The sequence below is a fragment of the Lynx canadensis genome, chromosome B3 (genome assembly GCF_007474595.2).
Source record: "Lynx canadensis isolate LIC74 chromosome B3, mLynCan4.pri.v2, whole genome shotgun sequence".
Taxonomy (NCBI): Eukaryota; Metazoa; Chordata; class Mammalia; order Carnivora; family Felidae; genus Lynx; species Lynx canadensis.
The window spans coordinates 100,198,358-100,225,185 of record NC_044308.2 but is presented as its reverse complement, the minus strand read 5'-3'; the positions used below and the strand labels follow the sequence as shown (position 1 = coordinate 100,225,185).

General features: G+C 38.7%; 1 protein-coding gene across 1 annotated transcript in view; it reads left to right on the top strand.

The window, feature by feature from the left end:
- The first annotated feature begins 1,354 nt into the window (after positions 1 to 1,354).
- Positions 1,355 to 26,828, top strand: part of ERO1A (endoplasmic reticulum oxidoreductase 1 alpha) — a 46,404-nt gene continuing 20,930 nt past the window's right edge. The window contains exons 1-6 of the mRNA XM_030319109.1: positions 1,355 to 1,503; positions 11,696 to 11,815; positions 12,564 to 12,647; positions 16,141 to 16,179; positions 24,019 to 24,095; positions 24,198 to 24,271. Coding sequence (XP_030174969.1) covers positions 1,390 to 1,503; positions 11,696 to 11,815; positions 12,564 to 12,647; positions 16,141 to 16,179; positions 24,019 to 24,095; positions 24,198 to 24,271 — 508 coding nt within the window. The 5' untranslated portion in view covers positions 1,355 to 1,389. The remainder of the gene's footprint in view (positions 1,504 to 11,695; positions 11,816 to 12,563; positions 12,648 to 16,140; positions 16,180 to 24,018; positions 24,096 to 24,197; positions 24,272 to 26,828) is intronic.

The following is a 26,828-nucleotide window of genomic DNA, read 5'->3' as shown; positions in this document are numbered from 1 at the left end:
CATTTAGAGACTGGAAATGGGTGAAGAGGAAACCAAGAAGACCACATAGAAGAGGGAATGAGTGAGCTGGGTTGGGCCCTGGAGAGATAAATAGATCCGTACACAGGTCTGATGAAAACGAACTTCCTAGGTAAAGAGGGAGATTGGATTAATAAGTGATGGACAGACCATAGGTTATGGGCATTGAAGTAAGAAATAATCTGAGTTTGAGTCTCATCTCTATCATACCATGTGACTTTGAGTAACATATATAAACTTTCTACGCTTATATTTCTCAGCTAGAAAACAGAAGTAAAACCTATTTGGGGCCTACCATATCCTAAGCTAGTTCATTAAATGGTGGCTTTTAAAAAATGACATACCAAAAAAATTTTAATTTGAAATTTTAATGTGTAAGGTGTTGGGAAGCTTTCCAGTTTCACCATGAAAATTTCTCCTGGGGGGGGGCGGCTTTTAGACTAGACCCATGGCTGGGAGTTATAGGACATGGCTCTCTCACTATCCAGCTCGCCCCTTGCTCTCACATCATCGCCTCACTCTGGGCCTGTTTCCTCCTATGAAATGAGAGGGTAGTTTCCACCTGTGCTGACGGATACACTAGCCACTCGCTACATTTGACTACGAAATGTGGCTAGTTTGCATAAAATGCACACCAGATTTCAAAAACAACACATAAAATATGGATAATTTAATATTGAGTGTATTTTGAAATGTTTTGCACATATTGGGTTGAATAAAATAGATTATTAAAATGAACTTCACCTGTTTCTTTTTGCTCTTTCGATGTGACGACTAGAAACTCTATTATGCAGCCCTGGTCTAGGTTATCACTCATAATCCCTTTCAGCTTTAAGACTGTCAGGGACACTGTGGATGCGTAATTGGTACGGTTTGACTTCCTCGTCTGGAGAGACCGAAGGATTGGCCGGGACTGCGCGGGGTGGGGCGGGCCCTGCGGGGAGACCCAGACCCCTCGGGTTTCTCGCTCGCTCGCGCGGTGGCGGCGGGAAGGACCCCCAACGCCCGCGCTGGGGTTGAGGCGGGCGAGCCGGGGCCAGGCTCCAGGCACCGGGCGTTGGGGGCCGGGGACGGGCGCGGTGCTCCGGGCGGGGCCGAGCCGGGAAGCGGGCTCGTGCGTCAGCCTCACGCGCGGGGAAGGAAGCCGACCCGAGGCCCCGGGCGGCCGGAGCGGGCGCCTTGGCACGTCCGCAGGCTCAGCCGGGAGGTGGCGGCCGCTGAGAGGCGGGAGAGCCGAGGGCGGGCCTGGGAGGCGGCCGGGAGGTGGGGCGTCGCCGGGGGCCGGCCCGCGCGGGCTTCATCAGCGGACGCGCGGCCTGCGCCCGAGTGCTGGGACCGGGAGGGGCCGGGCGACGAGCGGCCAGAGCGGCTATGGGCCGCCGCTGGGGCTTCCTGATCGGCTTCGTGGGGGCCGTGTGGCTGCTCGGCTCGGGTCGTGGTGGGCAGCAGTCCCCGGAGACGGCGGCGCAGAGGTGCTTCTGCCAGGTAAGGGTTGTGCGCGGCCGCGCGGCCGCTCCCGGTGCTTCCCGCCTCCGCCCTGCGCTCTGTCCCGCGCACCCCGGCAGGTGAGGGGCTAGGAGTGCCTCTGCGTCTCCACCCTCCGGGATGAGCCCCCTGAGCTTCTGCTCCCTGGCCGGGCTCAGCCCTCTGCGGCTTGCCTGGCGTGGTCTGTACAGGTCTCCCACCGCAGCCTGGACGTCAGCGTGCCCTCCGGCGCTTCGGATCCGTTGTGGGGGGAGAGGTGTGGGTGCATGCTGTATGATTTTACAGAGTTGGTTTATACATCTTTGTTGGTCTTCCCTGCCCGGGGAGGGCGTGCACACTGTGCACGCACACTCAGTATTTGCTATTTTCGCGGAACCTGGGTCTTCCTAACTTCTAACTTGACCTGGAACTGCGTACGATGTGTTCATGCTAGGTGCCTTCGCCATCCTTCCTGGGCAGGGTACGCCTTTGTAGGGTGGGGGAGGCTACTTTCAGATGTCGTTGTCAGGCAGGAGAATCGTTTCGTGAGGCTTTCCTGTTTCTAAGCCCATCTGCCTTGTGTTTTTGAGGCCGCGGCTTGCAGTGTCTACTCGCCCTGTGTGTCCTTTCTATTTACTAAATGTAATGAGATTCTCTTACCGTGACACCCATTTGGCTGGTCTGAATTGGGAGGATGAGCCTTACCCCTCAGCGCACAAGTTTGATTACAAGCTTATTATGATCATGAGATGTGGGTTCCTTGATGAAAAAAAAAAAAAAAAACATTAAAGAAATCTAGAGGTTTTCTGGTCTACATGATCCTGTATTTTAATATAATTACTCTTAAAGTCACGTTTTGGTTGGCTTCTGTTGATAAAAATTACATTTTATACAAAATTGAGGTAGGCAATCCAAATTTTTCCTTTTAAGTGGATTTTACTATTATTTTTTTTTTTATCAGAAATAACATTTGTGTAGGGACAATGCTACTATTTCACAGAGGAAAGAAACAGCTTTACATATTATGGGAGGAAGAACTGTCTCTTTCACTTTTATATTCTTGCATCCTGTCGTTTTGCTGAATGATTTGAGGTGTTACCTGGCTATGAGTAAGAGGTTAAAAGGAAATTGCTGCTTTCCAACTAAGATGGAAAAGCTCCTTTACGTTGCAAACTGCATACAGTCAAGTACTTAAAGGAAGAAGGTTCATTTTTCTTCAGGTTACAAATATAACATAACACAAAGTGTAAACATTTAAAAATAAAGTAGAAATAAGAGACTTCAAAATAAGGTATTTAGTGTTGAAAGAAGATGTTCAATATAACATTTTCAACTATAGTCTAGATTTTTAGATAATGGAATAAAAGTACATGTTGAGCTTTCAACTTTCACTTTCCTCTCCAATAACCTTTTTAGATATCTGATTAAAATTGGGGAGTTTTAAATTTTTCACACTTTTTTCCTTCTGATTAGTATTTAAGCTTCCCCCCCGTTTTGTAACATTTTCAAGATTTGAATACTCCCCAACACAAAAATCTGTTAGATCCCTTTCTTTTCCATTTAGAACAAAAGTGACAGGTTTTGGTTTTTTTTTTAGAATCAACTTTAAAAAATAATAAATTGAGGGTCCCATAGTAAAAAACAAATTTAAGAAAAATTAAAAATGATCTATTTAAATCAACAAGAATAGAGACCATCAATTTCAGTTCAATAGACTGAAAAAGAATACATTTTAGTTCTACTATGGTCAGTAATGGAAGAGATAGGGGTAAGGTGGGAAATGGGGAGAGGGAACAAGCAATAACAGATATGAAGAGAAAGTTGGAGACAAGCATATAGATGTGAATGGAAACGAGACACACACACACAGAAATAAAGGAAATAAATGGTGGAAGAAAAGATAAGGGGAGATGAATGGTGGAAATTATTCATTCAACAAACATTTATACACAGTGTGTATGTTGACCTGAGTGTTTGGAATATAGAGATAACTATGGTGTGATCCCTGCCTTTAAGAACTTACAAGTTAGTGAATAAAGTTCTTTGGAGATTGGGGAGAGGCAGAGATCCTAAGCATTTTAAAAAAACAAGTGAGGGGCGCCTGGGTGGCGCAGTCGGTTAAGCGTCCGACTTCAGCCAGGTCACGATCTCGCGGTCCGTGAGTTCGAGCCCCGCATCGGGCTCTGGGCTGATGGCTCAGAGCCTGGAGCCTGTTTCCGATTCTGTGTCTCCCTCTCTCTCTGCCCCTCCCCCGTTCACGCTCTGTCTCTCTCTGTCCCAAAAATAAATAAACGTTGAAAAAAACAAGTGAGAAGGGGTGCCTGGGCTTAGTTATGCATTCAACTTCAGCTCAGGTCATGACCTCACAGTTCCTGAGTTCGAGCCCACATAGGGCTCTGTGCTGACAGTGCAGATCCTGCTTCAGATCCTATGTCTCCCTCTCTCTGCCCCTGCCCTGTTCTGTGGTCTCACTCTCAAAAATAAATAAACATTAAAAAAACAACAAGTTAGCAGGGGTGCCTGGCTGACTCCGTCAGTAGAGCATTTGACTCTTGATCTTAGAGTTGTAAGTTGGAGTCCCATGTTAGTTGTAGAGATTACTTACAAAGTAAAATCTTAAAACAAACAAACAAGTCAGTAAATATTGCTAGACACTAAATCAAAAACTAAATGTTGACCTAACGTTTAGAAATACAAGTTAAAGGGGCATCTGGGTGTCTCAGTTGCTTAAGCAGGGGACTCCTGATTTGGGCTCAGGTCATGATCTTATGGTTTGTGGCTTCCAGCCCCGAGTCAGGCTTCAGGTTGACAGCTTAGCGTGGAGCCTGCTTAAGATTCTCTCTTTTCTGGGGCACCTGGGTGGCTCAGAAGTTTAAGCATCCGACTTCGGCTCAGGTCATGATCTTGAGGTTTACCAGTTGAAGCCCTGCATCGGACACTCTGCTATCAGCACGGAGCCTGCTTTGGATCCTGGGTCCCTCTCTCTGCCTCCCCCTCTCTCTCTCAAAAATAAATGAACATTAAAAAAAAAAAAAAAAAGATTCTCTCTGCCCATCCCCTGTTTGTTCTCACACTCTCTCTCTCTCTGTCGAAATAGGTAAATAAAACCAAAAAAACAAACAAACAAACAACAACACAAAACCCTGTTTAAAAAAATATTTCAAGTTTAAAATCTCTCATTCTTTTTGCCGTAACCAATTAGCTGCAAAGTTCTGTTGAATCTGTTTTGTTAATAGACCTTTTCTCCCTGTCTGTTGCCACTCTCTCGCACCACTTCTGTGAATTATGCATCATCATCCCTCATTACCCTCTTGCATGGGGGCCCAGTATAGGGGTTCAGTTAACAGAATATCAGCTCTACTTTGAGCCAAAGCAACATGTGGTCCTTTAGCCTTAGAAAGTCATTGAAGTAAAATGTGCAGAGCTCTACAAATAATCAGATTAAATTTAATAAACATTCATGGAAGCCTACTGTGAACGAGTTTTAAGAGATCAAAAAATAAACTAAAAATTTAAAAATTTAGTCCCATTTCTTGATACTCCAGAGTACTGAGCCTGGTACATAATGGGTGCTTAGCAAGTATTAGGCAAGTTATAATACAGGATGTTAGCACTATGCTAGCAGGAATATATTCTTTCCATTTTCTGCTGAGTGGGCCATTTGCATGTTTTTCTGGAATTCATCTTTCAGATGGGTGGATAGCTCCAAATGAATCTTTAAAGTTAGTCAGTTACTACATATGTCTGTTGACATCAAATCCTACTAAAACCATTTTCACTGTATGTTGTAAGTTCTTTTGATAGCAGTGCTTCTGTGTTAGTTGCTGCAAATAAGTGATAGATTGCCTTAGACTTGTAAATCTTCCTTATATACAGCTTCCCACTTTTTATTTTATCATTCTATTTAAACTTTTTTTTTCATTTTTGCACAGAAAATTGGCCTTTTCCTCCCCTTTTGGTATACAAGCCTGTAACAGTTTGTGTAAAGAACCCCATGATCATGACCTACCCTTTCTTTAAACCAAAATAATATTTGTATTTGTTGTAATAGGTATGAGCTTCAAGTAAATGAAGATTCTTAAAAATTTTTTTTTTAATGTTTATTTATTTTTGAGAGAGAGAGAGGGAGAGACAGAATCTGAAGCAGGCTCCACGCTCTGAGCTGTCAGCACAGAGTCTGAGGTGGGCCTCGAACCCACGAGCTGTGGTATCATGACCTGAACTGAAGTCAGATGCTCAACTGACTGAGCCACCCAGGCGCCCCATGAGTGAAGATTCTTCAGACAAGATTTCTTGTTTTCCTTTTGACAGAATTTCTTATTTCCTTTTCCCCATTATGCACCATTAGAGAGAATGAATGTAACAGAACTTTAGTCTCAATGCATGGAATCCCAGGATTAAGAAGTACACTCAGAAGAAATATTGAAGCCCAGATATGGAGGCAGTGTGGACATGTTTTTCATTTAAATTAATTAGAAATGAGTTTGTAAAACTCCCATGTAGTCCAAATGTTTTATTAATCATATTATGGCTAGTGCTAATAACACTCAGATACACTTACTTATGAGTGTAGTAAATCTCTATCAGGCTAACGAAAGGGGAATAGTTCAGATCATCCAAAATGACTATTTCAAGATGGATTATTTTCATTTGGAGTGCATTGTAGATACACTTGCCTACATCTATTTCAGCAGATTTACCTGTCTAGTGTCTTATTTAGCTCAATTTCAAAAATAGTTTTTATTTGTTAGAGTGGCTAGGCCACAGAAGAGACACTTGGGAATATGTTGCATGGTAGGTGGAAATAAGCCTGGATTGAAACTTAGTCAGAGGGATCTTTGAAACAGGTTATACTGGAGAGATGTCCATTGTCTCTGAGTACTTACTGCCTTCCAGGCCTTTGTGAACAAAGCATGTGGAACAAAGCATGTGTCTCATTGGTTGCTATACATATGTTGGGTTATTTAACAACAATTTAAAGTTGTAAAGACTAAGGCTTTAAAGCAGAAATAGCTCGTAGCATTCTGTGTCCTTGGAACCACCCAGTATAGAATCTTTGGTGTTTCCTTGTTTCCATTAACAGAGGTGTCTCTGTCAACATTCTTTGTTTTTTTGTTTTTTTAACTTTTGAAAAGTTTATTTAGAGAGAGAGAGAGTGTGTGCTGGAGAGCTGGGGAGGGCAGAGAGAGAGGGAGAGAGAGAATCCTAAGCAGGCTCCATGCTGTCAGCGAGTTTTATTAATTTAAGTAATCTCTACACCCAACATAGGGCTTGAACTCAGGACCCTGAGATCAAGAGTTCCAAGCTCTTCTGACTGAGCCAGCCAGACACCTCCATCAATTTTTTTCAATGAATAGTTTTCAAGTTCTTTTTAATAGTCACAGAACACTCTAAAATTACATACAACTAAAGGTCTTTGCCAAAAAAACCCACTTTGAGCACTTTTAAAAGGTATTTCATATTTCATACAAGTATGAGGACTATATTCTCAAAGTGCTTTGGAAAAAAATGATAGTCTGGTAGGACTAGAAGTTGTTGGCACAGAAGGAAACTATTTAGAATTTTTTTTTTTTTGTCTTTCATTGTAAATTAAAGAGTACCTGTAAGCAGAAAATAGGGAACAAGCAGGCCCATGTTATTTTCTTTTCTCTTGCCTTTTATATTTTGGTATTTGGTCCAAACCAGTCAGAGTCCATGGAGAAAGTAATTGAGGCTACCTCTGCAGCTAACTTTTGGCTGTCTAGATCTATGTTCCAGTGGGGTGACAGATGTAAAAGTTTTGGAAAATTTTAGCTGCAAACTTGGCCTTTTTTTTCTTATCCATTAAAAAAAAAAATGTGAGTTGCTTTGGGGTAATCGTATGTCCACTTTCACCAGAAGCATTTAAGCAGTGGTAGGGTAATACTAACATTGGCATTTATATTATGTCATTTCATCTTGATATCAACTCTTTGAGATTGGAACTATTAGTATTGCTATATTGTGTTCACATGGGAAACTAAGGCTTAAGAGAGGTTAAAAAATTTGGGTATGTTTAAAATTGGTAAGTAGCAGAGATAGGATTCAACCCCAAGAAGGCTTGAGTCCAGGGCCTACGTGCTAACCATTGTTATATATTGCCTCCTTCTTCAGAGTATATAGGAGGGGATTGTTGTGTGCTTGGGAGTTTGCAGTAGAAGGGCCTTCAAAAGCTTTTCAACTGGTAAGAGACTAGGACTTTAAGCCGGGTGACATTATGTCAGGCCTACCCTGGTCCTTATATCTACATTCCTCCGCAAGGGCCTTCTATTTGCCACCTATTAGTTTGGCTCCGTACCCAAGGCTGATTATCACCTAAAGCATGGATCAATGAGCTTCAACTTTTAGCATGCATCAGTCACTTTGTGCATGTGTGTGGTAGGGAGCGCAGGGTGCATTTAAAAAAAAATTCAGATTCTTGGGGTGCCTGGGTGGCTTAGTCAGTTAAGTGTCCGACTTTGGCTCAGATCGTAATCTCATGGTTTGTGAGTTAGAGCCCTGCATCTGGCTCTGTGCTGACAGCTCAGAGCCTGGAGCCTGCTTCAGATTCTGTGTCTCCCTCTCTCTGTCTCTGCCCCTCCCCTGCTCTCTCTCAAAAATAAATAAAAATTTAAAAAAGAATTAAAAAAAATTCACATTCTTATGGTAGGGTCAGAATCTGTTTCAGTTTAGGAGATAGTGTGACCATTATTTAAGCAGCCTTAGCACTTCCTGAAACTGCCACACAGTTCACAGTATCAGGTCATCCTTGTTCCAGATCAATGTGCATCTTTTGGTGTAGGTACTAAGACTGCTTTGTTTTCCAAGATTCTGCCCTGGGTCTGTTAATTGCATTTCTTCCTTAATCTTTTCTTGAGACTCTATTCCTGTAACATGCCTGGTTCTCTAGTTTCTAGAACTGGACCTGGCATCATGCCTGCCAACCTTTCTTCCAGTGATCAGGTTCTGCCTGTTGGCAGGCTTATCTGAACTGTCACATGGCTTTGGTTTCCAAGTATCTTCCTGCCTCTCCTTTGCTGGGCCTTCTCCATCTATTGAAATTTCTCCAACCCTGCCCTACCTCCTTAGCTGCCCTGCTACCTTTTGTTGTAGTTGGAAATACCTCCTGCTCAATTTCGTAGGTAAAGGTCAGAGGGTTTCCAATCTACCATTGTCCTGTCTTCCCTCTTCGGGATCTCTGGGCCAAAGCCATCTCTGCGGTGAATGCACCTTGCATTCCTTTATGGTTTGTGGCTTCTTCTAGCTTCCTTTGTAGTTAAGGTATAGATTGGTAAAATGTTGGATGTGATGGGTTATTTGCCTTCGCTGCTTGCTTCCCTTGCTCTGAGTGCATTCCTACTACTTGGATCTGTGTAGTCTGGAGCACAGAGCACTACCATAGATGATGTGAGGTACCTAGTCATCATCAGACTGTGATGCTGGTCTCCAGGGAATGACAGTGACAGTAGACAGCATCCATTCATTCATTCATTCATTCACACATCCACTTCACAAATAAATATTGAGCATCTAGTGTGTGCTTTCTACAAGTACAGTGCTGAAGACTGGGAACACAAAATGAACAAACATAATTTGCTCTCAAGGATTGTAAACTCTAGAGGGAGGAAGTGAACTATATAAATGCAAAGGAGTGAGGTAATCCTTATGTAGGAGTATGTGGAATGCCATGGGAGCACATAGGAGACAGTTAACCCAGCAGGGGATGAGTGGTACCCCAGGGGTAGCTTTCCAAAAGAGGTGATGCCTGAACTTGAGTTTCAAAGATAGATTTTTACCTTAAAAATGAATTACTTCAGGGGAAAAATTAATTGCTTCAAAACCATTCTCTTGTGTGTTTTTTTTTTTTTTTTTTTTTTTTTTTTTTTTTATGCGCTTGTTTCTTTTTTGTGACCTACTGTCCCTATCAGGCATGTGTCCCTTTGGCGTTTGTAGTCTCTGTGCCTGTTATTTCTTTGTGTAATAATTTGTATCCAAGAGGAAAAAGTAGCTATTTTATGTCCTTAGAAGTTCTGCTTTTAAGGCTCAAAAGAAAGAGGTGAAAAATCAAATCATCTAGATTAGAAGCACTTCTGTTTTTGGGTGACTGAATGACTCAGTCGGTTAAGCGTCTGACTTTGGCTCAGGGCATGATCTCACAGCTTGAGAGTTGGAGCCCCCATGTCGGGCTTTGTGCTGACAGCTGGAGCCTGGAGACTGCTTCAGAGTCTGTGTATCCCCTTCTCTCTGCCCCTCTCATGCTTATGCTCTGTCTCTCTGTGTCTCTCAATAATAAACATTAAAAAAATTTTTTTTAAATTAAAAAAAAAAAAGCACTTTTGTGGTACCCCAAATTAGGACCTGAAGATTTTTGTATACTCAAGAGAATTTTTAGCAGGAAACAAGGACAAATTTGCATATGAAATGAAAATAAGTAGTTATTGCAGTAAAAAATATGTAGATCAGATTTCTAGAACCTGCATTAGTCCAAAACAAACGAGACTACACAAATTGGGACAAAATCTTAGTTTTTAAATATTGCTGTCATTATCCAAAATATTATCTCTCATCTTCCAAAAGTATTTACTTTTAGGTAAAAATTTTGCATTCCTGTTTTGTGACATTCTAAAATTAAAAATAGGGTAGGATTTTACATATTCCAACGGGAAAACACCTACATTCAGTATTTTAGTAAAGTATTTGCTTCCTTACCAGTAGATTAAAAAAATTTTTTTGACAGTAAGTCTCTCTGAAATATAATCGAAAGTAGTTTGTAAAGCAAGTATGCAGACCAAAGTATGATAAGGATCTCTTTTCTACAGCATGCCCTATATTAAAAAACAAAACAAAAACAATCTAGTTACTGTTCTTAAATCATATTTGTTACTTACAAAGTTAGCAATGTTAAATTAATTCTGTTAGATGTTTGCCCAGCCCCAAACAAACATCTAAGACTTTTAGCTTCACTTTTTTTTTAATTTTTACTTTCTATAACTTATTTATTTTTTATAATTTACATCCAAGTTAGCACATGGTGCAACAATGATTTCAGGAGTAGATTCCTTAAGCCCCTTACCCATTTAGCCCATCCCCCCTCCCACAACCCCTCCAGCAACACTCTGTTTGTTCTCTATATTTAAGAGTCTCTTATTTTTGTCTCCCTCCCTGTTTTTATATTATTTTTGCTTCCCTTCCCTTCTGTTCATCTGTTTTGTATCTTAAAGTCCTCATATGAGTAAAGTCATATGATATTTGTCTTTCTCTGACTAATTTCACTTAGCATAATGCCCTTAGTTTCACTTCTGATAACATTGTCTGATCGTAATTACCATTAAGATATTAGTTTTAAGCATTTGAAGATCAGAATTGGCTTAGTGGTCAATTTGCTGTCTCCGTGCTGCTAATGATAAGTGATTTCTAAGCACCATTTCAAACCTGGACAAATAAACTGTCATGGACTAGTATTTGAGAGTTGGTAAATCCTTATAATGAATTATTGTTTATCTTATAAATTCAGTATCACTTCTTTTTATACGTCCCCTTTTTATATGTCCCCTACCTATACATCCTGTAGGAAACTTAATAGGGAATACAGAGACAGTTGAATCCTGGGAATATGGAGTCTCAGGAAAGCCAAGGATAGGAATGCAACTGGGCTTCAAGGAAGTTGGGTGGAAGTAGGAGCTGGAAAACCCCAGGGAATCCATGTATCAGATATTTTCTGTTTCCTGTCTGTGCTTCACTGTGTATCTTTAAAAATCTTTCCTCTCTTTTGTTGACTGGCTCATGTGCTGCTCAGTTCCCATGATGGAATATGGTCTGAGTTTATTTGCTTTAGTGGTCAAGCTGCAGGGAGAGAGATCTCTTCTTATTCTCAAGTCCAGATTCCTGGAGCAGGGACCAAGACCTGGTTTGGGTTAGATACTGACCCCTGGTCAGGTCTGGGACAGGGTTACAAAGTGGCTGCAGGGGACCAACTCTGCCTATGTGTGTGTGTGCACGCATGTGTGATGAGCTCAGTGTACCCTCCAAAAGGTATGCACCGCATTCTTCTAGGTGTATAGCAAGAGCAATAGCATTGTTAGATTACTGTCATGTCTCATCTCAGAAAATCATGAGGAGGGAAGATAAGAGTTGCTTGAGTCCTAACCTTGTCAGGAAAAAGAACCCTGTTGCAACTAAGGTATTTTGATGTATTGTTTTATTTTCTTTGTAACAGGTTAGTGGTTACTTGGATGATTGTACCTGTGATGTTGAAACCATTGATAGATTTAATAACTACAGGCTTTTCCCAAGACTACAAAAACTTCTTGAAAGCGACTACTTTAGATATTACAAGGTATTTTTATTTTTAATTTTTTTGTATAAGAATACTTAAAGTTTAAATGGATAATTGTATTTTCTTAGGAATTCCTGAACTTCAAAATTGTGGCCATTATTTAAAATTCAGTTCACAAGAGTGAACAGTGTGGTTCTGAAACCATCCATTAGATACTTTCAATTTCAACAACTGGGTTTTGCACTCTGGAGTTAGAAACTTGTTGGTTAACTTGAAGTCAGAACAGAAACTATTATATTGTTACCAAAATTGCCAATGCATACTTTCCCCAAATACTGGCTTGACTCCAGTTAATTAAAATAACTACATTTTTTTGAGAAGCGTGACTTTGTTCTGACCTGTATTATTTTAACTAGTCACTATTGATATTTTATCTTGAGATATCTACTTAAAGGGTTTAGAATATCTGATCATTGGAATATGTAGTTATCGAATGAGTTCAACAGTTGCCTGTTACTGGCTTAAAAAAAGTATCAGCTGAGCAGTGATGATACGAGCTACTTTGGCTCCTGGTTCCCATCTTCAGGATCTGTTTAGTACCAGTCTGTGTGTTTCTAACCAAGTCTACCAGTTTACTTAACACAAGTTACACATTGGTATGATCGCTGGAACTTGGCAACCTGTAAGCGAAGAAAAAGAATAATTGCAGATGATAGCATGACCAGGTTATTACATCATAATTCAACACCTGTTGAATACTAATCTCAAGATTCTTACTCTTGTAACTTTTTCTGTTATTATCCTATAGGTAAACCTGAAGAGGCCGTGTCCTTTCTGGAACGATATCAACCAGTGTGGTCGGAGAGACTGTGCTGTCAAGCCGTGTCAGTCGGTAAGAACCAAGTATACATGTGACAACTGTTACACCTTTTTGCAAATAACTGCAATGTTTTAAAAAGGGGGCAATACAGGGGCGCCTGGGTGGCTTGGTCGGTTGAGCGTCCGACTTCGGCTCAGGTCATGATCTCACGGCCCGTGAGTTCGAGCCCTGCGTCGGGCTCTGTGCTGACCGCTCAGAGCCTGCAGCCTGTTTCAGATTCTGTGTCTCCCTCTCTCTCTGCCCCTCCCCTGTTCATGCTCTGTCTCTCTCTGTCTCAAAAATAAATAAACGTTGAAAAAAAATTAAAAAAAAAAAAGGGGGGCAATACAACTAAAATTACTTTTTAATCCTTAGGTTAAATATAATGTTGTTTAATATTTACATATTAAAAAACCTCAACTTACCAATATAAAACCTATTTTGAATTATTCTTTCATAATAATCCTTTGACTTACTGGTGAGATTAATAGGATGTTTGTTTTTCTTCTTATATCTTACCCAAAGGTGTGTTTATAGTATAACAGAATGAAATTAATTGGCGGGTAAACAAACTCCCTCCCTTCTTCATGGTGTATTGTTTTCCTTGGGTGGGGAATGGATGAACAAAACACCTGGTGTTGCTTAAGAATTCTCAGTGTATTAGGGGTGCTTGGGTGGCTTAGTTGGTTAAGCCTCTGACTCTTGATTTCGGCCCAAGTCGTGATCTCATGGTTTGTGGGATCAAGCCCCGCATTGTGCCCCACACTGATGGGCATGGAGCCTGTTTGGGGTTCTTTCTCCCTCTTCCCTGTTCATGTGGGCTCTCTCTCTCTCAAAATAAATAAACTTAAAAAAAAAAAAAGGAATTCTCAGAGCATTAAAATATGAAGTATTCTACTCTGGGAGCAGAGAATTTTACACTTTCCATGAAGCCTTTTTTTTTTTTCATTTTTAAAGCATATATTTCTATTTTTTTATTGTGATAAAATATACATAACATAAAATTTACCATTTTAACCATTTTAAGTGCACAGTTCAGTGGCATTAAGTACATTCCCACTGTTGTGCAACCGTCACCACCATCCACGTGCAGATCCTTTTCATCCTCACAAACTGAAACTGTGTGTTCATTGAACAATGACTCCCTATTCCCCCGTCCCTCTAGCCCCTGGCAAACACTATTCTACTTTCTTTCTTTATGAATTTGACTATTCTAGGTACCTCAGATAAGGAGAATTATTACACAGTGTGTCCTTTTGTGTCTGGCTTGTTTCACTTAACCTAATGTTTTCAAGTTTTATCCATAGTACCATGTATACATGGTATTTGAATTTTATTCCTTTTTAAGGCTGAATAATATTGCATTGTTATGCATCTGCATTTCATTTATCCATTCTCTTGATTCACTTTTGGGTTATTCCTGTCTTTTGGCTATTGTGCATAATGCTGTTTGGGATATGGGTGCACAAGTATCTGTTTGCATTCCTTTTTTTTTTTTTTGGATAACAGTATTTATTTATTTGATATACTCTGCAGCTCATTTTATTTCTTTTATTTTATTTTAATTTTTTAATTTACATCCAAATTAGTTGGCATATAGTGCAACAATGATTTCAGGAGTAGATTCCTTAATGCCTCTCACCCATTTAGCCCATCCCCCCTCCCACAATCCCTCCAGTAACCCTCTGTTTGTTCTCCATGTTTAAGAGTCTCTTATGTTTTGCCCCCCCCCTGTCTTTATATTATTTTTGCTTCCCTTCTCTTGTGTTCAACTGTTCTGTGTCTTAAAGTCCTCATATGAGTGAAGTCATATATTTGTCTTTGACTGACTATGTTTGCATTCCTAATTTCAGTTCTTTTGGGGGTGCACCCAAGATTAGAATTGCTGGATCATTTAGTAAATCTGTGTTTAATTTTTTGATGAACACCATGCCTTCTGCCACAGTAGCTGTACCATTTTACATCCCACCAGCAATGTACAAGGCTTCCAATTTCTCCGTATCCTCACTAATACTTGCCATTTTCTATTTTCTGGATAATAGCCATCCTAATGGGTGTGAAGTGATGCTATATTTTTGAGTGGTTTATTTTTATATGTGCAAATAAAATATTGCTATATAATCTATCTGGCATATGGAATTAAAGCAAATGTAAAATATTATTTATGGGTCTTTTATCGTTAGATAATTAAGAATCATGTTTTTAGTATATTCTCAGACAAAACTTTTTGAAAATGGATGGATTAACTTGTGAAACCATTTCTGTTACGATAATATCATTAAAGTGATATTGTCAATTTAAATGTTTTGTTTTATTTCCCAAAGTTCTAGTATTTATATTTAGTAATAGGAAACATTAGTTGGGGAAATTCAAGTTTACCAATAACTTATTTATATGGCTTATTAAGCATGCTCAAAATATGGTAGACACTTAATAAAGGCATTTAATTGCACTTGCACATTAAATGGGCTATATTAACATTGGTCAGAAAAAGCAACTGGTTTTAGTTACTGAAAATTTGAATCTTTTTTTAAGCAATTTTTAAAAACACTTTATTTTTTTATTTTATTTTGTTTTTCATCTTTATTTTTTGAGAGAGAGCGCAAGAGAGTGCACAAGTGGAGGGGGCAAAGGGAGAAAATCTCAAGCAGGGTCTGCACTCAGAGCAGAGCCCAACACAGGGCTCAACCGGTTAAGCATCTGACCCTTGATTTCAGCTCAGGTCACCTGAGCTCAGGTCACCTGAGCTGAAATCAAGGGTCAGACGCTTAACCAACTGTGCCGCTCAGATGCCTCCTAAACAATTCTGTTTAAAAATAATCTCAAACATTGGGGTACAAGTGCCCCTATGCATGGAAGAAGTCTAAATGTCCATCAGCTGATGAATGGATAAAGAAATTGTGGTTTATATACACAATGGAGTACTACGTGGCAATGAGAAAGAATGAAATATGGCCCTTTGTAGCAACGTGGATGGAACTGGAGAGTGTGATACTAAGTGAAATAAGCCATACAGAGAAAGATAGATACCATATGTGTCCACTCTTATGTGGATCCTGAGAAACTGAACAGAAACCCATGGGGGAGGGGAAGGAAAAAAAAAAAAAGAGGTTAGAGTGGGAGAGAGCCAAAGCATAAGAGACTCTTAAAAACGGAGAACAAACTGAGGGTTGATGGGGGGGTGGGGGGGAGGGAAGGTGATGGGCATTGAAGAGGGCATCTTTTGCGATGAGCACTGGGTGTTGTATGGAAACCAAGTTGACAATAAAGTTCATATATTAAAAATAAATAAATAAAAATAAAAATAATCTCAAAGCAGCACCTGGTTGGCTCAGTTGGAAGAGCATGCAACTCTTGATCCTGGGGTCATGAGTTCAAGCCCCACATTAGGTGTAGAGATTACTTTAAATAAATAAATAATGTAAACTTAAATAAATAAAAATAATCTCATAAATCATAGAAACTTAAATTTTTTTTCAGAAGATAGACTAAATGTCATACAAAAGCATTTTTTTTTCTTTTTCAGGATGAAGTTCCTGATGGAATTAAATCGGCAAGCTACAAGGTATGTACATACACTTACTAATGTGTCTAGTATCTTAACAAAAAACTCATAAAATTCATTTTTATGAATGACCCTACTTCTCTGTTGTCCTTCACAGTAAAACCCATTAGGAGTCATTTATACTCAATGGCTCTAATTCCTTATTTTTTCTTTTGTTCAGCCTTTTATTATAGAAAACATGAGAGATAAATAAAGAGCTTCAGCAGTTAGTGTATGGCCAATCTTGTTTCATCTGTACCTTGCACTCCATTTTCCCAATTATTTTTAAAGCCATTCACAGAAAAATCGCTCTGTTTACAAAAGTTTCATAGATATTTTTAAGATAAAAAAAATACTTACAAAAATATAACCACTGTCAGGGTTCAGATTTCTCTACTTGTTTCATAATAATTTGTTTGTTTGAAACAGGATTCAAACATATTTCACACATTGCGTTTGGTTCCTGTGTCTCTTAGGTCTCTTTCTCTCTCTTTTGTTTTTTTATAAATTAAAAAAAAAAAATTATTTATTTATTTTGAGAGAGAGAGAGAGAGTGAGTGCGAGCTGGGGAGGAGCAGAGAGAGAGGGAGAGAGAGAATCCCAAGCAGGCTCCGTGCTCAGTGTGGAGCCCAATGTGAGGCTTGATCCTACGACCCTGGGATCATGACCTGAGCCGAAATCAAGAGTCAGACACTTAACTGACTGAGCTACCCAGGCACCTCCCAATCTCTTTTTTAAATAGTATTGATTTTAAAAGTATTTTTACCTTTATAAATAAAAGTATTGATTTTATAATACTTTTAGATTTACAGAAAAATTGTGATGATAATATAGTTCCCATATACCCCATTCCAGTTTCATCTGTAATTAACATCTTACATTATTATGATCCATTTGTTATAATTAATGAATCAATATTGATATCACTCAAGTCCATACTTTGTTCAGATTTCTACCTAATGTCCTTTTTCTGTTCAGGATCCCATCTAGGATACCACATTATATTTAATAGTCATGTTTCCTTAGTCTTCTTGTAGCTGTGACAGGTTCTCAAACTTCCCTTGTTTTTGATAAGGTGTTTTGAGAAATACTTGTCAGGTATTTTGTAGAATGTCCATAAATTGGGATTTGTCTGATGTTTTTGTCATGATTACACTGGGGTTATGTGTTTTGGGGAGGAAGACTACAGAGTTAAAGTGCCATTTTCATCACATCGCATCAAGGGTACATAGTATCAACATGACTTATTACTGTTAATGTTAACCTTGATCACCTGACTGACATAATTTTTGTCAGGTTTTCTCCACTGCAGATTTACTATTTTCTTCCCTTTCCACACTGCATTCTTTGGAGGGAGCTCACTGTGCACAGCCCATACTTCAGGAGGGCTCTATCTTCTTAAGGATATAAATTGGAATTTTCAGTATGGGAGATTTATATCTCCCTCCATTTACTTATTTTTTCAATCATGTATTTATATCATGAGATGTTTATTTTGTACTTTGGATTATAATCAGGTATGACTTTATTTTACTGTTCAAATCATTCTGTTCTGGCCATTGGGAGCTGTTTCAGTTGTTCCTGTGTCCCTTTAACATACTCCCATCATTGTGGTTTTTCTCTTTTTTTAGCACTTCCTTATTTTCTGGTACTACTTGTATGTTTCTGCCTCTTAAATGTCTTTCAATCCATGTCCATTCCTCTCCCTGTTTTTTGGTATTAAGGCTTTTCAGATTCATTTTCTGATATATATTGATTAGAGTTGCTGTGTACTTACTATTACATCATATCAAGACACATAATGTCTGGTTTTCTTTTTTTATGATGTTAAGATCTATCATTGGGTTCATTATGTATCCGTTAGAAAGTTACCCACTGGGGCACCTGGGTGGCTCGGTCGGTTAAGCATCCGACTTCGGCCCAGGTCATGATCTCACGGTCCGTGGGTTCGAGCCCCGTGTTGGGCTCTGTGCCGACGGCTCAGAGCCTGGAGCCTGTTTCGGATTCTGTGTCTCCCTCTCTCTGTGACCCTCCCCCATTCATGCTCTGTCTCTGTCTCAAAAATAAACGTTAAAAAAAATTAAAAAAAAAAAAAAAAAGAAAGTTACCCACTAGCTTTTTACCTGAAAGTTTCATTAGCCGCTTTGATTATTACTTGTTGCATTCTTTCATTAGGGGTTTGAAAATGTTGATATTCTAATTATATCATCCTTTTTTTTTTTTTTTTTTTGAATAATTTATTGTCAAGACAGCTAATATATAGTGTATAGAGTGTAGTCTTGGCTTCGGGAGTAGATTCTTGTGATTCATTACTTACATACCACACCCATTGTTCATCCCAGCAAGTGCCCTCCTCGATGCCCATCACTCATTTTCCCTGCCCCCCCAAACCCCCACCCCTATTAACTCTCAGTTTGTTTTCTGTATTTAAGAGTCTCTTATGTTTTGCCTCCCTCCCTATCTATTTGTAACTTATTTTTCCTTCCCTTCCCCTTTGGTCTTCTGTTAAGTTTCTCAAATTCCACATATGACTGAAAACATATTTTTATCATTCTTTCCATACTTCTTATCTGTTTTTATTCTATAAAACCATTTCTTGTCAACTATTTGGATGCCCTGAAATACAGTTTATGCAGGGCACACAGTATAAATGCTTTATTCTTTTCCTTTGCTTACCAGTTTTCAGAATAATTATGAGTTTGGTGCTCTAGCATCTCCAGAGATGACCAATAAGATTTTTATTTTTAAGTGTTATTATGAACTTCGGAGTTTTGACATATTTAATGTACTGGACTCTTTGTAGTCATTTTTTATTATTCCTTTTGATGTTTTTCCATCTTTGGTCACTAGATGGTCCTTCAAGTAAGTGACCATGGCCTTTGAGATGATCTCAGTAGTCTTAGTAGACTTTTTTTTTTCCTTTTTAAAATGTTTATTTATTTATTTATTTAGAGAGAGAGAAAGAGGGAAAGAGGGCAGGTGTGGGGCAGAGAGAGAGAGAGAGAGAATCCCAAGCAGACTCCACACTTAGAGCCCAAACCAGACCCCAGATTTCACGAACAGTGAGATATGACCTGAGCCAAAATCAAGAATCGGTTGCTTAACCAATTGGGCCACCCCAGGCGCCCCTAGAATTTTTGCTTTCTATTATGAAAAGATCTTCTAGGCTTATTTTGCATTTTTCTCACTCTGAGCTTGGAGTTAACCTTTTTTCTATTAACCTTTTTTCTAAATAGTCCTGGTTCTTTTAGTGGGAAACGGTGTTTAGAGATTATAATCTGGTTCCTAGGGGTGCTAAACGTTACTGGGTTATTATTATCTCAAGGCCTATTTTGGTAGGAAGAATTCAATTTGTGATTACAAAGCTTTAAAATATATCCAGAATCTTAACAATCTTTATTGCTACTGCTGTATTTAAAGATGTCATCGTTTTTGCCTGGATTATTGTAGTAACCTCTTAAATGGTCTGCCTGCTCTACCCTCCTTGCATCTGTATAGCCTCTTCTAAAGACAGCAGCCAGAGTGATTTTTTTTTTTTTTTTAAGAATTCAGGTAGTATCTCTCCTCTGTTTAAAATTCTCTCATGTGTTCCATCTCTCTTGGAGTAAAATCCAAAGCACTTAGAGAGTAACAAGAGGACATCAAGGGACCATATGCCAAGGTTTGCCTGAGGCAGGACTGGTTTATGCCTGCTGTTCTGGCATCCTGTATGATGGCTTTCAAATGTTTATTTTTGAGAGAGGGAGGGAGAGAGAGAAAGACAACGTGAGTGGGGGCGCGGCAGAGAGAGAAGAAGACAGAGGATCTGAAGCAGGCTCTAGGCTCTGTGCTGACAGCAGAGAGCCCCATGCGAAGCTTGAACTCAAACTGTGGGTTCGTGACCTGAGCCGAAGTCAGACGCTTAACTGACTGAGCTACCCAGGTGCCCCAGCATCCTGAATGATTTATCATTTGTCCTGAGTTTTAAACTTTTTAAACAAAATATTAATAGTTGCATTAAAACAAGTTAAAGTGGGGGCGCCTGGGTGGCTCAGTTGGTTAAGCGTCCAACTTCGGCTCAGGTCATGATCTCATGGCTCGTGGGTTTGAGCCCTGCGTCAGGCTCTGTGCTGACAGCTTGGAGCCTAGTGCCTGCTTCATGTTCTGTGTCTCCCTCTCTGCCCCTCCCCGGCTCATGCTGTCTCTCTCTGTCTTTCAGAAATAAACATTAAAAAAAATTAAATAAGTTAAGATCGATTTAATTGACCAAATACTTTGTATTTCTAGTTTCCTTTGTTGTCTCCTCTGAGATGTATGTACACTAAAGAGTTCTTACTTTAATATCAAGTTGACCAGTAATAATTTGTGCCTCTTTTCCTGACCTTCCCTAAATGTAAATAAATGATTTTTCAAGGACAGTATACAGGGTGATAAAATACCTGCTGATAAAACAATTCCAGGCAGACACAATTCTGGGGGCAACTAACTCCTTACAGTCTTGGGAAGTGGAGGGAACGGCATCGACATTCTGCCCTGCTGGTCTCTCGGAGTTATCAGCCAATTGTGCTGTGTCCTGATATATCCTAAGCTGCCAGGCTGCCATTTGACTTGTCAGTGGGAAACCTGGCAAATTATAGGTCAGGTTTATTTAAAATATATATGGGAAATAGTGGGTGAGCAATCCTGCATAGAGAGAGTAGTCTTCCACTTCCTATAGTGGTTTTATATATTTTTTGTAAAGTGCATATTGACAACTTATAATTATTTTACTATTTAGTAATCAAAAATTTTACAATGAATCCTTTTGGCTGAAATAACTAGAAAGAAATAAAGAAGTACATGCTTAAGGAAGAAGTATTAAATTTCGATTTCTCACCACAGTTGATGATGATATATAACTTGCACAAAAGGTCATCTTTTACCATCCGCAAGGGGCATAGAAATATCTGTGACCACATAAACACCAGAACACACAAATCTACTGACAAAGCCAAAGCATCTACTTTGTAAATTATCTAGTTGTAAATTACTCATGATGTCTAAAAATAATAACTTAACATGTGTAGCTATAGTGGTGCATTTACATATCATTCTGGTATATGTGGTTTTTCATGTAGACTAAATGATTGTTCTGAATTAAAATTTTTAATATGTATGTTACTGTGAAAATTTTTATATATCCAGCAAAGCCGAAGGAATTTTCGTGTGAACACTCATACCCATCACCTGGATTTGTATCATTAACATTATTGTAAACTTACGTTTCTCACATATGTATCTGTCTATCCTTCTAGTTATCCATAAAAAAATCTTATTTTTTAGATGCATTTCAAAGTAAATTGCAAGCATCAGTACACATTACCCTAAATATGTCATCGTCTCTATCTCTCTCTCTCTATATATATGTATATAACACACATGTATATACATGCCACCCAACTAGAAGTATATCATTAGAGTCTAATGTTTGCTTTAATTTTTATAAAATTAACATGGTGAGATGCACAAATTTTAAGTGTACATTTGCTAAATGCATATACCTGTGTAATTTAGGCTTCTATTAGAATATAGAACATTACCATTACCTAGAAAGTTCCTTGGTACTCTTTGCTAGTCAATTTCTATTTTTTCCCTTAGGGGCAATCACTATTCTGCACTTTTTCACCATAGATTCTAAAGTAATTTCACTCATTTTTTTCTTTAAAAATTTTATTTTTGAGTAATTTCTACACCCAATATGGGGCTTGAACCCACAACCCCAAGATCAAGAGTCACATGTTCTACCAACTGAGCCAGCCAGGCACCCCAATTTTGCTCATTTTTTATTCCATGTTTTCTTGTTCACATAAAAAGAATAAAGTCATAGCTGTTAATGTGTTGGCTCCAATGGCAGAACTTTGCACATAGTTAAATGATGCTATAATCAGCTATTTCAAACAGAAAATCATTTAATTCAAAAGACTAATTTTTTGATGGACTCAGAACTTTTGGAAGTTCATTAAAAAAATTTTTTTAATGTTAATTCATTTTTGGAGAGAGAGACAGCATTAACAAGAGAGGGGCAGAGAGAGAGGGAGACACAGAATCTAAAGCAGGCTCCAGTCTCTGAGCTGTCAGCACAGAGCCTGACACAGGGCTTGAACTCACGTACCATGAGATCATGACCTGAGCCTAAAGTTCGATGCTAAACTGAGCCACCCGGGTGCCCCAGGGAAGAGTCTCTTATTGATGGAATTCTTGTTTTGGGGGTGCCTGGGTGGCTTAGTTTGTTAAGTGTTTGACTCTTGGTTTCAGCTCAGGTTGTGATCTTGGGGTCTGTGAAATTGAGCCCCAGGTTTGTTTCCACACTGACAGCACAGAGCTCGCCTGGGATTCTCTCTCTCTCCCCCTCCCTGCTGTTTCAAATCCTCTGTCCCCCTCTCTCTCTGCCACTCGCCCGCTTGTGTGTGCTCGCTCTCAAAATAAACAAAAAAACATGAAAAATTTAAAAAAAGAAACTCTTGTTTTGTTTTTAATTGGATAAATTCATATTCCTACTTGAAATGGGTGCCTCTGTTCATTTTTTATGTATTTTTAACTTTTTATCTTAAGCTAATTAACAGCTTATAGAAAATTTGCAGTATTAATAAAAGACATTTTGTGTACTTTACAGATTCACTAATTTTTAATATTTTCCTCATTTGTGTTATCTTGTTTTTTCTATATGCATATTCTTATTTTCTGAACCATCCGAGAGTACATTGAACACATATCCCTTCACCCCTTAATACTTAATTGCATAAAAAGAATTTTATTTTTGAAAAGTGTTCAAATTGAGCTGTCTTACAAATCAACGAATGTAAAGAAACAAAGTCGTTATTCAGTAAATAAATATTTCAAAAACATATCATTTCAGTTATTTTAGGGTTCCCTTTTATCCTTGGAAGTATCATAGACTGGGCCGTCGTTTGCATGGTCATCCTAAGCAATAAGGGTGTAGTAGGCACCCAATAAATATTTGCTGATTGAATTTGTGACTTCTTCCAGTATGCCTTTCATCTCTGTGGTGGTGATGGCTAGTGTGTTGTGAAATCTTATGATTCACATTCACTTTTCCCTGTGCCACATACACTCCCAGCAGAATAGTGTGTGTGTGTGTGTGTGTGTGTGTGTGAGTGTGAGTGTGTGTGTGTGACTTAAATATTGAGAAGAAATGCGGTTGTTACAGAATGTATTTTAAACACCTGAAGATACAAGAATACTTTTTATAAGACGTAGGCTCCAGGGCATATGTAGAATCATATTTAGAGTTGAGACAGACCTACACCCACATCATCTGGTCTAACCACTTATTTATGGACGAGAAAACTGGTGCTTGCAATTAAGCCATTAGAACAGTGGGAGGTTGCCTTGCCCATTGTTCCTTCTACCTCAGAGATTTTCTTCGTGAACAGCTTGTAATGAGTTATCAGAACTATATTCTTTATTTTGTGACCATTATAGTAAATGTTTTCATCAACAAAAGCAAGAGGCAGAGCCTTTTATTTTTTTTTTTTAGCTTCAGGGGAAATGAGGGCTTAATTTTTTTCAGGTTTTTTTTTTTTTTTTTTTTTTTTAAGAGAGATCACAGGTTGGGGGGGGTGTGGGGGAGAATCTCAAGCAGGCTCCACGTTCACCACAGAGTCCGACATGGGGCTCAATCCCACAACCCTGGGATCATGACCTGAGCTGAAATCAAGAGCCAGTTGCTCAACTGATGGAGGCACCCAGGCACCCCTGTTTTTTTTTTAAGTTTTGAAGCCACGGAAATGGTGCTAGGTATAAATGAAACTTAACTTTGAACTTGAGAAAGTTTTAAAAACGCAGTAAGTTGTAATCCATCTATTCCCCTTTTCCTTTTAGTATTCTGAGGTAGCCAATAATCTCATTGAAGAATGTGAGCAAGCTGAACGGCTTGGCGCTGTGGATGAATCGCTGAGGTTTGATTTTTTTTTTTTTCTTGCTTTAGTATTTTATGTTTTTTTCTTGTGAAATATTAATTTTAAAAAAATGATAACACTACTTGTTTTCTTCATTTGAAGCGAGGAAACACAGAAGGCTGTGCTTCAGTGGACCAAGCATGATGACTCCTCAGACAGCTTCTGTGAAGCTGATGGTATAACGCTTTTTATCGTGTGCATTTCGTTTCAAATTGTGCCTAAGGAAAGAAAAATGGTTTTCTTTTCAAATGGTTTTTAGAACTCAGTTTCTAAAGTTTGGCAGTTCCTCAAAAAACGAAAGGCAAAATTACCATATGACCTAATAATTCACCTCTTAAGTATATATCGAAAAAGATTAAAGACAGGGGAACAGATACTCATATGCCCATATTCATGGCAACATTATCCACAGCAGCCAAAAGGTAGAAACGACCCATGTATCCATCAACTAATGAATGGACAAACAATATAATAAATATATACAGTGGACTATCATTTGGCCATTAAAGAAAAAAAGTTTGATATGCGTTGCAACATGGATAAACCTTGCAAATACTATGCTAAATGCAATAAGCCAGGCACAAAAGGACAACTATCATGATTCCATTTGCATAAAATATTTAGGCAAGTTGATAGAGTAACCAGAGGATAGAAGCAGGGGAGAACGGAGTGTTATTGTGTAATGGTCATAGAATTTCTGTTGGGGGTCATAGAAAAGTTTGGAAACCGTTGGTGGTGATGGTTGCACAACTGTTAAACACGGCTGAAATGTAAGTTTTACGTTATACATGTTTTACCAAAGTTAAAAAAAAAAAACAAAAACCCTCCGTTTCTGGAAAAAAATTACCTCCTGAGTCTTACAGTTGTGCATATCTCAGTAATACGTATATGTAATTTTTGTAATATACACAGGCATTTGGCATAAATAGCTCAAATGTAGAGATTGCAAAAACCTGCTTTTGTTGCACTGGCCTTGGATTGTTACATATATTTACCTTAACGATGGTGTGCGTTACTTTTGGGAAAGAGAAGAATGAACCATGAGTTGCTCTGAGGCATCTGGAGCTGGGCCAGAGTGCTGGTCGTGTTCATATCCAGGAGCCCTAGCACCTGTTGGCACCCTTTCATCAGATTTATGGATTCTCCTATTCTCCTGTTCCTAGTATCTTCCTTTTTCTAAGTTGAATGGTTAGCCTGTTAATTGGCTAAACAAAATCAAATCAGACTGAATTTTGATATCCTTCAGTGACACTCTTTTGAAGCAGATTAATGATCTTTTGAAGCAGATTAATGATCTTTTGAAAATCTTAGCAAAAAGAGTGGTACAGATCATTTTAATTGCAAGTGAGAGCTGAATCCTGCAATTCCCCCCAAAAAGAGGAAGGCAAAGGGAAAGTACTTATTTTTAACCTGGTGGTTTCACTTTGGAAGAAAAAAAAAAAAAAAAGAAACGTATGCTTCCCCTACTCTAAAACATGACCATGTTCTGTCAGATAATATTTATAATCCTGTGTTCACAATTCAAAATCAGAAAGCTCTGAAAAATGAGTATTCCCCCCCTAAATTTAGCACAGACTCATTTAGTGTGAATATTCACCTGTTTCACTACAGAAATATTTTTGGTGTTTGATTAAAAGTTGCTCCCTGGTCCCTGCTGGAGTAATACTACTCAGTATATGTTGCATATACTGTAATACTTTTCTAAAATCTGAAAAGTTCTGAACTCCAAAACACATTTGACCCCAGGAATGTTGGATAAGGAGTTGTGGACTTACACCAAGGTTTAGACTAGTAAACTTAGGGAGATAAAATACTCTCTCAACCCCCTAATTTTACTGTCTTTTTCACAAAGATTCTTTGGCCTGAGTGTTACCGTGTGAGATAAAATTAAGCTTATAACATGCAGCACATTTTTTTAGACCTGCAGTGCTAGAGAACGAACAGTAATACTTTAACTTTGTTTACCATAGTTTCCTTTTGAGGCTACATGCTTATATTTGTGTAGCAAGGACTGAGAATCAATAATTCATTTGTTATCCGTGGATTTCTGTTATCTTGGATGAATCTCTTGTCCATTTATATTTGTTTCTTCTGTTCAAGGAGGGTCAATATTAAAACAAAAAAGGATAGCTTTATAATGAAGAAATTATATAAATAGTAGGTAGAAGACAAAAGGTGTTGTACACATTTTAATTAGAAATTTGAGCTTTTGTCATCTGGCAAAACATGGTTATTGTAACAATTATTTTTTATTAAAAAGATGAGGCAAGATGAAGTATTTGCTATAAGTAAAATTACCAATCACCTAATGTTTACATCTAATTAGGCAGAATATTAAAAATTTAATAAATTTCTTGGTGATTAGTTTTCTGTCTTAAAGTACTAGATGCTGAGCCGTTATTTGTATATTTTAAAAATGAGAGTTTTTATGAATTTATTATAATTTGCTATATATACTGTGGCAATACTTTTAGTATCAGTTGAGATGAATAGAATATCTGTTCCTCAACTAGAGGAGTTCATGCAATTTTTTTTTAATGTTTACTTGGTTTGAGAGAGAGAGAGAGAGAGAGCGTGAGCAAGTGTGAGTGGGAGAAGGGCAGAGAGAGAGGGAGAGAGGGAATCTCAAGCAGGCTCCACACCATTATCAGAGCAGAGCCTGATATGGGACTTGAACCCATGAATCATGAGATCGTGACCTGAGCTGAAATCAAGAGTCAAACGCTTAACTTG